Below are 14,088 nucleotides of genomic sequence, written 5' to 3'. Positions count from 1 at the left end.
TGCTTCTTCCCTTTTAAAAAACCAGCAGCTAATATAGAGCTCTTCCTTCCAAGCCACACAGTCCGCGGGGCTCTCAGGTTTCAGTCTGGCTCTGATGCCCTTCCTGTGAGTTTGAACCCTGCAGAGCCAGCATGCAGACCCTCCCCATAACCTCCCGCTGCCCTCATGCTGACTGCAGAAGCAGTCAGAGAAAATGAACCTGTTCATGGTGACCTGAGAAAACAAACCTCACGCCTAACAGTCTGCAGGTAGGCGTGTCTGAGCAGTCTTGGGCTTTGCTAACAGAAATGGCTGTATGGAGAGGCAGCTGACATTTTTAGCAGTTGGCCCAGTGTCCACCCAGGGCTCTTTTACATCCTCCCTGGCTATTGATTGAGAGATCTGGAAGGATGGGCGCTGCTCCCAGCTCCTGGCTGTCTCTGTAATTCCTCTCCCCTGGATCACATGACCAAACCCTAAACTCCTGTCCTTGGAGGACAATCAGAATGACACCTTTAGTGTCTGTGCCTTGTTTTATGGCCTCCTGATCTTGTGCCCTTTGGAGTTCAAAGGTCACATCAGGCAGCAGGCCAGGAGGTTTTTGATGTAACCTCTGAACCCAGGAAAACAAAAGAACAGAGGCCCATAGCGACAATCCATCTAAAAATGATCCTATAAAGAAGGCAACTGTGTCAGCACAGAGCATGCAAATCACCTAACATTTTTATGGTGCGCCCTGCTAAATCCAGACCTACAGTCAGGAGAAGGGACACAGACCCCGTGATCCCCATACATAAATCAAAGCTTGAGAAAAGCAAAGAAATGAGTTTACAGCCAGCTCAAAATGGAAGGATTTGCAAGAAGTGATTTATAAATTGGTTTTCTCTCAGCCCCTCCCCCATCCACACACAGCACACAGTCTGGCACACGCCAATACCACACCACCAGAAAATCAAGTCTTGCCGGAGGTTTATCCAGTGGCTGAGCCAGTTAGGAAAGGGAGTTAAGGACTTTGTCCTTGACCACTAAACCCGTCCTTGGTGACAGGCTGAAAGTCAGAAGCATAAGAAGCCAATAAAAAAAAGACTTGCCGCCTAGGTGAAAGGGATGTCTTTCAAAGGTGGTCACATTCTGTAGAACAGATGTCATCTCCCATATGACACAGACAGCCCCTCAATCACCCTAATACCTGGCGCACATGCCCCCAGGACAAAGATCAGACTAGCCTCTGAGTTGATGATAAATACTATCTAAATAGCCGAGAGCTGAGCAGGATGTGCCCCTATTTTTCATGACTACTGGAGTTTTGCTGTTGTTTTGTATCTTTTTTTTTCTTAAAAGAAACACTTGAGTATGTGTATCTAGATGCTAAATAAGATGCTGATGCTGGGAAATAGAGCTTGAGAACTTTGCCAAATAGTCTGAGTGAAAGTTCTGGTCAGAGACCAGAAGACTTTTAAATGAAGATTGGGCTTGCAAATAAAATGTGTCTTCTCCTGTAGGGAATATGAACAATATGTAGGTGCACTGGACCCTCACGGCAGAGGTCACACTGGAAGAACCTCAGGTGGCTCTACCTCATCCAGGCTCCTCCTTTCCTGTAACTTTGCACCAGATGACTATGTCACTGGGAATAGTGGATATATTTTTAACTCTGTCTGAACAGTAGCACAGCCAAGTCTAATAAAAAAAAATGTATCCTCAACAGTGGAAACTCAAAGCAATTTCAGATGAAATAAGAATCCCAGGAAGAACTCTAGAAAGAAAGAATCCTGGCCTACCAGTTAGAAACCTAACCTTGGGTGACCTTGGACAAGTCACTTCACCTCTCTCAGTTTCAATGTCTTCATCTGTAAATAACTATCCTTGGGCTCTTGGCGGCCTGCTCTGCACAGGTGCTGGGGCAACTTCTCTCCAGTCAGACCTAATACTGCACTACTTCTCTGTTTTCTGAGAGAATGTGTTTAGGAACAATCGAGTGGACTAAATAGCTCCTTCTCTCTTTCTATTCTTCAATCTAGAGATTCCACACATTTCATGCTCAGAAGTGAAATAAAATGTGCCAGAGAAGACACTGTTATTCAAATAATACCTGGGCAGCAAATATTATTTTGAAAAATTCTGCAAAATTGTCTGTGCTATTTTGGAAGCCCTATCTAAGGAATATATGTGTATTGTGCTTATGCTGATCAAAAATAAGAGTAGCCAAAGTCTCAGAGTCTTCCTGGAGAGTTTATGCCAGCTGGATGGTACAAATCAGCTGTGGCTGGAAGGCCAGGGCATCACCCTGTCCAATCACTGCTCCCTATACATTCCACTGCCCCTCGGGAGGTGCCACATCCCCTCAGGAGGGTAGGTGTCACCAGAGGTTATGGACTGGTCAGAAACAATCAGGGCTCAAGCCCTGGTTCCTCTGCTTCCATTTACCACTGAGCTACACCCCTAGCCCTTTTCTATTTTTTTATTTTGACACAGGGTCTTGCAAAGTTTCCCAGGCTGGCCTTGAACTGTCCACCCTCCTGCCTCAGCGTTCCAAATCACTGGGATTATAGGAGTGGGCCACAGTACCCAGCCATGCTGATATTTTTTATTAAATAAAATCATCACACTATAGTTTTGGGGGGCATTGCTTCCATCTATGAATTACTGCTCCCTAGGCACTGAAAAATCTTTGTGAATGTGTGTTCAGGGGATGTAAAAGCCCTACTACTTTCCACTTTCCAAAGGAAGATGCTTTTCTTCCATTCTCCAGGCCCACCATGATCCTCAGGTGATCATACATTCACAAGCACCCGCATGCGCACACGCACACACAATAAACCAAGAAAGGAAGGCAAGATCAGTAATGAGAGCCCACTAATGGATTGGCTTAAGTATAGAACAACAGCCCATCACGGTTCTAGAAAATAATCAATCAAGCACTTAATTTTAAACATAAAAGTAAGCTGCCAGGAGACTGTTAATAGATAACCAAATAAATTAACAGTTGTAGGTGGGATTTGAAACCAGGTCAGATTTTTCACCAAGCTCTGAGCCCCATGCATATAAAGGGCCTCTCCAGCTTGGTACTTGATCTCACACTGTTTCAAAGTGGGAAATCTCCTTTTAGCCAATATCCCTTCTCAGCGGGCTCATCACTTCAGGGAATTGTCCTTTGTGCGTCTTCCATAAAATTTATAACACCACTACTTTAAAATATTGATGGGCAGCTTGGCCTTGGCCCAGGCCCGCAGTGGGTTAGCGTGGACATGAAAACCTTCAGGAGGGCAGAAACAGGAAGGAACACATTCCCTGCTGACCTTCCGTAAAGGGACAATGTGTAAGTGCCGTGGTCATCTGGGCTGAGGCCTGCCTGGCTTTGATGGACGGCTCGGCCCTCCAGGAACCAGCTCAGGGGCACAGACACTCAGGCAAGGCTAAGGGGCCAGCAGGGTAAGTGAAAGGCATGCATAATCTTCCAGATTGTTCTAACTTGAAACTCAACTTTCTCCAGGCATTCAAAATCTTTCCAAAGTTACTGAAGAATAAAGATAAACAGCATTCGGGTCTGTCTTTTGTCTCTGCCTATGAAATTATCAAGACAAGTGAGACCAAAAGTAAGCAACAATAAGGAACATAAAGAACAAGACAAGAGAACTGATCCCTAGATTCCTGGAGACTGTCAGCACTCTGGTTTATATTCATTCTGCCATCACGCTCTTCTCATAATGCAAAAAAAGAAAAACCCCAAAACACTGCAGAATGTCACCACCTAGAATAGTTACCACTGAGAATAAATAGCAGTAGCAAAGTCTGCTAACCAAATTAATAGCACAGATAGCTGCCATATTTTGGATCTTTAACACACATGCACACAAACGCGCGCGCGCGCGCACACACACACACACACACACACACACCCATGATGCACTGCTTTGTACTAAATACTGTATACATGAAATTTCATTTAATATTTTTCTTAAAAAAAACTGCAAGAATATGTTTTGATCCAGAAAAAGCACTGCCAGGAATTTTTCCTCTGGAAATGATTGAGGATATGTCCAAAGATTATATCTATCAGGATGTTTATCAAATCACTGCTTAGTAATAAGCAAAGAATGAAAAATAATAAAAAGCTCTAATAATAAAGAAGTGACTATATGGGTTATAATATACCCATACAATAACTGTGCAGATATTTAAAACTATGTTGTAAAATATGTAATGACAAATAAAACATGAATATTACTAAGTGAGCAATATGACCATCTGGGTATTTTTATAAATCTAGAGAATGCATAAAATACTGGATTAATCAAATGTCATAAGATTACAGGTAAATTTCCACTTCATTTTTTCCTACTTTTAATTTTTAAATAATTTATTGCAAGAGAAGTATTTTAAAAATTATGACCTAGGTACTCCATCCAAGTATTGATAGATGTTAATAAACTTAATAATAGCCCATTACACACACAAAGCCCTCTCTAGTCTCAACTGTGGTTTTCCACACATTGTCTTGGGTGATTTTCACATCAACTTTTCCAGGTTGAACCTGAGACAGACAGAGCAGATATTTTCTAATTCTAAGGATTTTAAATACACAGAAAAATTTCAAAAGAACAAGATCCTCCCTGTGTGCCACAGGCCACAGCACCAAGGCCTCTGTGAAGAGGGCCAGCCTTAGGCCACGGTCCACAGGACACTCTCTAAGCCTCGATATCCATTGCAAAGATACAACTCCAACTGGTCTGACAGGAATCGGCCTGCTTCCTCCTCTGGCTTTCCCACTCATTAGTGCTTAGGTTTTCGAAGGTTCTGCTCTGCTTAGGACAGGAAAGAAATGGGTTGTAGGAATATTCCACAACCCATGGTAAGTAAGGTCTCTGACAAGGAACAATCAGCAGGGTGCCAGGGCTGGCTCATGCCAGCTCATGAAAGCAGTTGGCATCTCTTCCCAAGTCTATGGTGGGTGATGTTGTGTTGACAGCTTGGAACCAGTAGCAGTGGGAGTATTTACACAATGGAAACCATCAAACACCACAAATCAGAGTTTTTTCTCCCAGAGAGCCAGTTGTTAAACATTTACCAGCACACCACTGATAGCCTCAGAAAGAAAAATCTATCTATTGAAATGAATTCAATCTATCCAGATCCCTGCTTTAAGTATGATTACATCTGCATAGACTATACAGTCTGTCATTTAAAAATGACAACACATTATTCAAAAATGTTTCCTCTTCAGAGTCAAAGAAAAACCATCTATCACATTTTTTTATGTCCAAGCTTGAATGACCCAAACAATGACTAAGGCAAGACAAGCAAGCTCTGGGCAGGGACAGAGGAACATCCTGCTCACCACCTGGTGCCCCCCAGTCCTTGGATATCTCCTCTGGCACTTGAATAATCCTTACTTTCAGCACTTGAGGATGACTCGGGTGGGCATACATGACTGGCAGATAATCCAGTCCAGATGATGCTAATGGAGGCAGAAAAGAAAGGTAGAAGCAATGACCATCAGAACCATAGTCTGGGAGAATCCATTTAAGTATTTTTGAAAAGAGATTGTAATCAAGCAGCCACATACCCTCAAAACCCTACCTCCTGTCACCTGGCTGCAATAAAATGTCTGATCATATATCCTCCTGAAGAGAGCCGGCTCTCAGGAAGGTAATGCCAGCCAACCTTTTCTGTTGGACACCATCATGGCTCAGCTTGGGACTTGGCCTTTGGGGGGATACAGAAGGGATCAGTCATAAAATCCTAGCTCCTGAGGATCAAGGGATTGCAGTCAAGGATAATGCTGTATCAGGAAACAAAAGAAGGTTCTCAGACACTCAGGGTAGAAGGGGAGCTCAGAAGAAGCACAGAGAGGAGGCAAGGGGCTGCATGGAGCTGTTGGTTCTATTTTGGTCAATTCCGAAGCACAGGAAGAGGTGGGATTAACTGACACCTTTTTCTTTTCTCTCGTGTCATCGACATGAGAAAGACATGAGTAAAAGCAACTGCTTGTCTTCAGAGCCTAACTGTGGGAAAAGATGGCTCTGCCTCTGGACAATTTGGAACTGCACACCCTCAGGCACTGGGGTATGATGGTGACATCATGGTGATGGGTCCTTCTGGTGACTGGGAAACAGCCGGGCCACCTTCAGAAGCAGGTACACAGAGAGCCATGGCCTCATCTGAAGAAGGAGCAGTTCATGTTCCCATGAACAAGCACCACTGTTGTGTGTGATCCTCACTTGTGATGGTTTTCCAGGACAAAGTGAGATAAATTAATTAAACCCTACTCTTCAGGTAGACCTTCGCTATCGTAAAGTTCTCCCATCCAGCCCAACTGCTGATTGGGATTCCAGGGTTTCAGGTAGGACAACAGGCCCATAGGTTGTGTTGGAGACAAATGGAATCATACTGGAAAGACTAAATAACTAGTCCCAGTGGGCTAACTTTCCCTCCAGACAGACAGTGACATAAAGGAGAGCTGCCTCCTAGTGAATCCGGAGAACAACTCAAAGGTGCAATCTGTATGTGTCATCTCCAGCATCCTGGAGAAGTATCGTAGAGGGCAGTGGTGTGCTGGGAAATGTCAACAACCAGCAATCTGAAAAAATAATCTATACACACATGTGTGAGTGAGTACATGTTTATTATAAATGCCACTGGTCTAAAATCTACAAAGAATAATAAAAGATACTATATCCTACATATCCCATAGAGTCAATTGATTCTCAAAGCATACTTTTGCTCATTTTTACCAAGCTCTTGCATCTGCAGACAATCTATGGTTACAACTGAGCAACAAATATAACTTTGGGGATGGGGTTGTGGCTCAGTGGTAGAGCGCTTGCCTAGCATGCCTAAGGCACTGGGTTTGATCCCCCGTACCACATAAAAATAAACAAATAAAAGAAAGGTATTGTGTCCATCTACAATTAAAATTTTTTTTAAAAAATAAATATAACTTTGACATGAATGTTGATGTTTTCATTTTCATTAAGGAGTAACACAAACACCAGACAACTCCTTTGTACATCAAACATCACCTGGCTACCCAGGCATGGTGGTGCACACATCCCCGTGATGCCAGCAACTCAGGAGACTGAGACAAGAGAATCACAAGGTCAGGACCCGTCCCAGCAACTCAGCAAGACCCTGTCACAAAATAAAAAATAAAAAGTGTTGTGGAGGTAGCTCAGTGGTAAAGCTTCCCCATGGGTTCAATCCCCAGTGCCCCATCATCCCCCCAAAAAGTCACTTGGCTAAACTGGATAATAGTTTTCAAACATTAGAGGAATGTTTACTCATGTGTTGGTGCCATTCATGATGCAATGGCCACATTTTTAAATCACATTAACACTCTGTTCATCACTTTCATAAGTGTAGATAATCAACTAAACAATTATGCCGTAAAATAATTATGAAGAGGTGGGTTTTGAGTGCTATCTTTGCTTTTCTCTCCCTCCTTCCCCCCTCTCTCTTTTTGGTTCTGAGGATTGAACCACTGAACCACATCCCCAGCCCTTTTCATATTTTATTTAGAGACAGGATCTCACTAAGTTGCTTAGGGCCTCACTAAGTTGCTTAAGGCTGTCTTTGAACTCACCATTCAGCCTCCCAAACCGCTGGGGTTACAGGCGTGTGCCACCATGCCTGACATACCTTTGCTTCTAATATAACTGTTACATGTAAATGTTACATGTAAGGCAAAAGTCAGATAACAGATAAACATATAAACATATAATGACTGTTGTAGTTAAAAATGGAGAATAAAAGCCAGCACACAGCATGTAGTCAACTCCATCCCACATCTAGAAGCTCCTTTTAAATAAGAAAAAGATAAAATATATCACAAATGCTCAGGGTAAAATAAATCTACCATTTCTTAACATGACAGGAAAGTAAATATTTGACTCATAAAGAGACTGGAAGGGGAGAAGCTGGTCTGTGTGCTCCGGTTTTCTTCCGGGAGCAAGTCACTAAGAATGTGTATCTGGAAATGAAGTGTCAGAGTGACAACAGGAACAGGAACAGGACCCAGGTCCCTGCCCGAGGGCTTATAACAAAGGCTCAGACCAGGCTTTCTTCCAAAAATGTTTTTAATTCCAACATCCATCTTAATGGCCTCCTATAGACTAATTTAGCCAATAGTTGCTATTATACTAAAAATGGAAGCTAATGATTTCCACTAAAAACAACCAAGCCAGTATTACCAAAGAATGTTATAAGAAACTGATTATCATGGGTGCATTTGTTTTCCACTTCCTTTTCCCTGTAGAAAGCCTTAATAAGATTTCCACATCAAAAGCAAAACCATCTCTTCCTCTCCTGGGACCCGAGAATATTACAAATGTGTTCTCCAGAGGCAGCTGCCCCCAGAGCGCCTCTTCCCAAGACTCACCAAGCTCAAGGGTGCACCACCTGCGCCTGCTCGGTGTCTGCCATTCAACACGTGAGGGCACATCAGCTTCCTTCCTTTGAACACCCCAGCACCCAGCACTTGGCTCTGTGCTACGTAGCTCTGCACATTTTACGATTTCCCAAATAAGTGCATTTTGAAAGAAGAACAACTTTTAAGGCAAAAGTCAGATCACAGACATATAACACAACTGTCTAACTGGAGGAAGCCTGGCAAAAAAATAGATCAAAGCTTTGTAGATGTCACTGCTTGAATTAGCAAGGAATGCTATAAGTGAAGCACATGAGACCTCAACATAATTATGATATGATTAAGTATTTTAACTGGCATTGATCCAAGCAGAATTCAGGTTTCTTGAGTCATACCAACATTCAGTTTTAATCTATTTGACATATATACTCTGAAATCATTTATTAGTCTCTATAAAATGAAATTCAAATGTAATATAGAAAATTATCTGTTCCAGGAGGAGTTAATGAAAGGGCTTGTTATAAAGGAATCTCTAAAATTATCAGACAATTACAATAAAGTTCCTGTGAATAATAATTGCAAAGCCTTTCTGCGACATGATCTTAATTAAATGTTTTTAATTTTATAACTTCTAGAAATGATTAGCTTTCATCTTCCTCTGAAACATTTTACCACTGATTCACATCCCCAGCCTTTATTATTATTATTATTATTATTATTATTATTATTATTATTATTATTTAAACTTTATTTTTATGTGGTGCTGAAGATCAAACCAAATGCCTCACACGTGTAAGGCAAGCGCTCTATACTAAGCCTCAACCTCAGCCTTATTGTTATTTTTTTATTTCAAGACAGGGTGTTGCTAAGTTACTTAAGGTCTCACTAAGTTGCTGAGGCTAGCCTCTAACTTGCAATTCTCCTGCCTCATCCTCCTGAGTCACTGGGATTACAGGAGTATACCACTATGCCTGGCTGAACTGCATAATTTTAACAGAAAGCTCTAGTTTCAGGGCCAACTCAGAATTATTTTCCTGCTTAATGAATTTCCCTTTTTTACTTATTTTGGGAAGCATGTTTTGGGGCCTTTTTCAGGATCCTGACCAAAAGGGTTTCCCAGCCAGGTGAAGAGGTCAGAGAAGCATGTACACACACACACACACACACACACACACACACACGCCTGCTTTCTCCATGTAGCTGCACAATGCGGCCCCTTGCTGTGTCTGTGCCCACCCATAGAACAGAAGAGCAAACACAGTAGAGTCCCCAGGGCTGCAAACACCATGGGATCATCTACACCCATGCTGCAGGTCTTACTGATGGCCCCACAGATAATTTCCTATAACATTTGAATACCTCAATGGTCTTACCTCATGGTGTCATAATGTTATTTTGGATACATCTAATGGTATCAGATTGAGCAAACATTTTTCTGCATGTGCCTTAAATTATGGTTTCTTAAATGGAATATCCAATTTATGGGAATAGATTACCTGAGAAAAACTAAGGTAGTGATTTTATTCTAAGTGACCTGTCCCATTATATCAGTATATTTCCCTGCTAAAGAAACCAAGGAGCATAGACATACTGCACTAATAAAAACATTAAAAAAAAAACAAATTTTAAAGATCGGCTAAGAATCTAAATGGCCTGATATTACTTACGGGTTGTTGATACAATGTACCTTATAGCAGGCTCAGTTTGGGCAACTGGGAGAAGAAAATTCCACTTTCTTTTTCTTTTTGGAAACGGGAGATTGAACTCAGGAGCACTTGACCCCTGAACCACATCCCCAGCCTATTTTGTATTTTATTAGAGACAGGGTCTCACTGAGTTGTTTAGCACCTCACTAAATTGCTAGGCTCCTCCTGCCTTCACTTCCTGAGCCGCTGGGATTACAGGTCCACTTTCTCTTTATACCTGATCATCACTATCTAATTTCAGCCATAAAAAGAAGTTTTAACAGAATCCTAGAGAAACATTTCATTTGGATCATGGGATTGCTTAAAGAAGGATGTATATTCTGAGTTAAAATCAGGAAAAAAAGTTGGATTTTTACTATTTATTCAGCATCAATTCACCATTGATACACACTTCAAGGGTTAATTTCTCAATGCAAAAATTTCCTTTAATGCATATTTTTTTTTTAGTAGAGCTCTTTCCTCCTCTCTACACCATGTGATCCTGGTCCTTTGAATTGTCCAGGTAAGCCAACCTGCCTCACCAATGCAGCCCCCTGCAAGTACTCTATAGAAGTGGACTCATCAATTAAAAGCCAGGTCAGTACATAGCACAGCTTGAAGAAACTGCCTTCAGTTCATTGCAAATTACCAGGGCAAACATTTGTACTTCAAAGTTGACAAACAGAATAACAAGCCTCAAAGACTATTATCTCTAAGGAGATTTTGTCCTACCAAATTCTACATCCATGTATGGCTCTTATGCATTCATGGTTAAGAGTCAAAGATAACAATTAAAGCAACAAATGCCATGGGCGGTGATCCCAAACCACCTGGCCTCTCACTATACAGGCCGACCTGCTTCCAGCTCAGTACTAAGAATATTATTCCAAACAGCACAGTCAGTGCTGATCTGATAATCAGATCTCCAGTTTCCTTAGCAAATGAGGGGCTTCAGATGCCCTAGCAAGGGGTCCCCTGTGTCAAAACTTTCTACATCTCCATAGTAATATATTTTCACCTTTAAAGCAGTTGAAGGAGTGACACAGATCATCAGCCAGTATCCTGAAGGAGGGAGAAAGGCTATGAGGGAAGCTGCCTTCCAACACCAGGCAGCATTACTACCCAGAGAATTCACTCCACCGTAGGACAGTCACTCACAGTCTGCTTTGAACCTAATCCCTAAAAAGGTGATAGAAAAGGATATCAGGAAATTCTCAATATCTATGCCTTCTATCTTTCCCTAGAAACCTCCAGCGAATAAAAAAGACAATTTGGAAATGAAAGTGTTAGATGTTACTCAAATTTGAGGGCCATTATCAGTATAGGAAAACGATTTGAGCAGTTGGTGTATATCTTTCTCTGTATTACAAAGTAAATTCCTCATATTTAATCATTTTGATCAATTTTAACAGCATGGATCAAACTGGTTAAAACTTTAATGATGTCATAATATTTATTAACAGCAAATCCTGAATATAGAAGATCTATGAATCCCCTAATCACTTCCATTTTATGAACTGGCTTTTTAAAAATAATCAAAGAAATGCTCTTTTGAAGAACAAAGTTTGGGGGCTTGGAGGAAGAAAAAGTGATCAGTACAAATGCTTCATAGATCCATCAGAGTTTTTAAGCCATATAAATCCAACTATAGAAGATCAGATTCTGATCCAATATTATTTCTACATTTTTAGAATAACTTTTCACTCACCACTTCAAGGTGACAATGGCATTGAAAATATCCACAGGAAAAGACTAGCATAAAATACAATAAGATGATAATAGTAGTTGCATTCGAGGGGTTATTTCTCCTTTCTGTATTTTTCAGTTGTTCTATGGCTATATATTTCTATGATAAAATTATCAATGAAGAAAGAATCCAAGGTTACAAAATGTAGTCAACTTGATAAAATAATTCTTAAATGTGCAGAAAGGAGACATTCAACCAAGATCAAGAAGATACCAGCTGGAAAGGCTCCAGGGAGATTTCAAGAGGGAGCCCATCAGCAGTGTTTCCTGGCAGCAATGTCCTCAGAGACAGGAAGCAGCGGGAGTCCCCTTCCCTAAGGCACCATGGATTCAAACCAAGGCAGATATGCCAAACACTGATTTCTACACATTTATTAGCCTTATGTGCTTAGGGAATCTCAGAACACTTCTGAAATTTGCATTTGATTCAGTTTCAGGGTGGAGAGAGATTCTCATGCAGACACCTACATGACCAAAAAATGGTGGCCTCACTAGCAATGGCAACCATGGAAGGAAACCCAACCATCTCAGAGACGTTGCATAACCTATGGGTTTAGGGAAGGTTTAGCTAATATTGCTTTTTCAAATGATACTGCATAAACTCAACTATATGCATTTAAAAACCTGTATGCACAAGGCTATAAACCGATCTCACATATTTTAAATTGGTATGTATCGCATCAGATAAATTTTTAAACTCATTTTTTAATGTCATAGGGGATGTTACAAACTAGTAAGTTTACCCAGAAAGAGGGAGTACAAATGCTACTGATACAGGTTTATGAAAATACAAGTCCTTCAGTAAGGATTTCAGAGTCCATTCCTCAGCAAATCACACAGTCTGTGCCCAAAGGCTGTGTATCCACTAAAATGGCTTCTTTCCAATCTCTGAACAGCATCCCCTCCACACAGTGGTGTCTGGATGTTGGCCATCTGCCTAATCCCACGGGCTCCTCTAGCAGGGTCACAGCTGCTGGTTGGTGAAGAAGGACTTAGTCTCCCTGCAGACAGGATTTACACAGAGTGGACAACTCAGAGTCAGCTGCTTGGAGCACAGCTTGTTGGACTGGATGTGAGAGAGCACCAAATCGGCCAGGGCCTGCAAGACACACAAGGAGCACAGAGCCATCAGGAGTGAAGAGTCCCCTGGCCCCGGGACGCCCACCTCCCTGTCTGTCTGCATGACTGCTCTGGTTATCTGGGCTTCTTTTAATTGGAGTTGTGCAGCCCTTGAACTGAATTCTGTAACACTGTCCTTTACTGAGCTTCCTCAGTTTAAGGAAAGTTAAAATCAAGATTTTAGAAAATGAATCCTCTTACCCCACCCACTCTACCTTTCCTCTGAAAAGCAAATTTTAAATTAGACATAGTTATGGTGGGCAGACATAAGAAAATGGGGGCTACCGAAAGGAAAGGAGGGAGTGAATGAGGGATTCGATCTTATTTTTGTAATTAATTGGAACTCCAAATGTTCTAATATGTGAGAAAACCAATATTCTGCAAGAGTTTCTCAGAGGATTACTCCCCGGAATGTTCTACTAAAATGGTTGTAACACTGCAGATACCTTAGAGAACAATGGATTTCCATTAAGAGACTCCGCTCTTCTGATGTTTTCAGCTCCACACTGAATCAAATGAGAAAGGGGAGGAAAAACACAGACATGTTTTATTTTCATTTTTTTTTTTGTTTTTAAGAAACTGACTGCTAACAAAAAAAAATAAACAAACGCATGCACACACAATTCACAGCCTGACTTCCAGTGTTAAGTGACACACAGGGAGAGGGCACATAGATTGATTCTTATCATAAATTACTCTTCAATTTCTATGTTTTCCCCTACCCCATTTCCTTCCCAAAGGTGGTTTGCTTCCAAACCATGTTTGAGATACTCCTTGATGGAATTCTCAAGTAATTTAAATCTGCTAACCATTTCTTTGATTCCACTTTTCTAATGCATACTCTTACTGTCTCTACCTAAATAGAATGTTGTTTGTTTTGTTTTTTGGTGCTGGGGTTTGAACCCAGGGCCTTGTGCATGCAAAACAAGCACTCTACCAACTGAGCTGTATCCCAGCCCCAGAATGTTGTTTTAATTAAGTAAAATTTCCTACTTGCTTCCATTTCAAGTGCCAAAATGAAGGAAATTAATTTATGAACTCTAAAGTATATATTGGGGGGGCTAGGGTTGCAGCTTAGCGGTAGAGTGCTCATCTAGCACGTGAGAGGCTCTGGGTTTGATCCTCAGCACCACATAAAAATAAATAAATAAAATAAAGGTATTTGTCCAACTACGACTAAATTATATATATATA

General features: G+C 41.3%; 1 protein-coding gene across 2 annotated transcripts in view; it reads right to left on the bottom strand.

Moving 5' to 3' along the window:
* Window positions 1–11,447: 11,447 nt before the first annotated feature.
* Window positions 11,448–14,088, bottom strand: part of Fech (ferrochelatase) — a 29,280-nt gene continuing 26,639 nt past the window's right edge. For both annotated transcript variants that reach the window (XM_015482186.2, XM_048806159.1), the window contains 2 exons: window positions 13,341–13,400; window positions 11,448–12,874 (listed from right to left, as the gene is read on the bottom strand). In XM_015482186.2, the coding sequence (XP_015337672.2) occupies window positions 12,740–12,874; window positions 13,341–13,400 (195 nt within the window). In that variant the 3' untranslated portion in view covers window positions 11,448–12,739. The remainder of the gene's footprint in view (window positions 12,875–13,340; window positions 13,401–14,088) is intronic.

The sequence above is a fragment of the Marmota marmota genome, unplaced genomic scaffold (assembly GCF_001458135.2).
Source record: "Marmota marmota marmota unplaced genomic scaffold, marMar, whole genome shotgun sequence".
Taxonomy (NCBI): Eukaryota; Metazoa; Chordata; class Mammalia; order Rodentia; family Sciuridae; genus Marmota; species Marmota marmota.
Note: the sequence above shows the minus strand (reverse complement) of the source record. Positions and strands in the feature narration are given on the sequence as shown.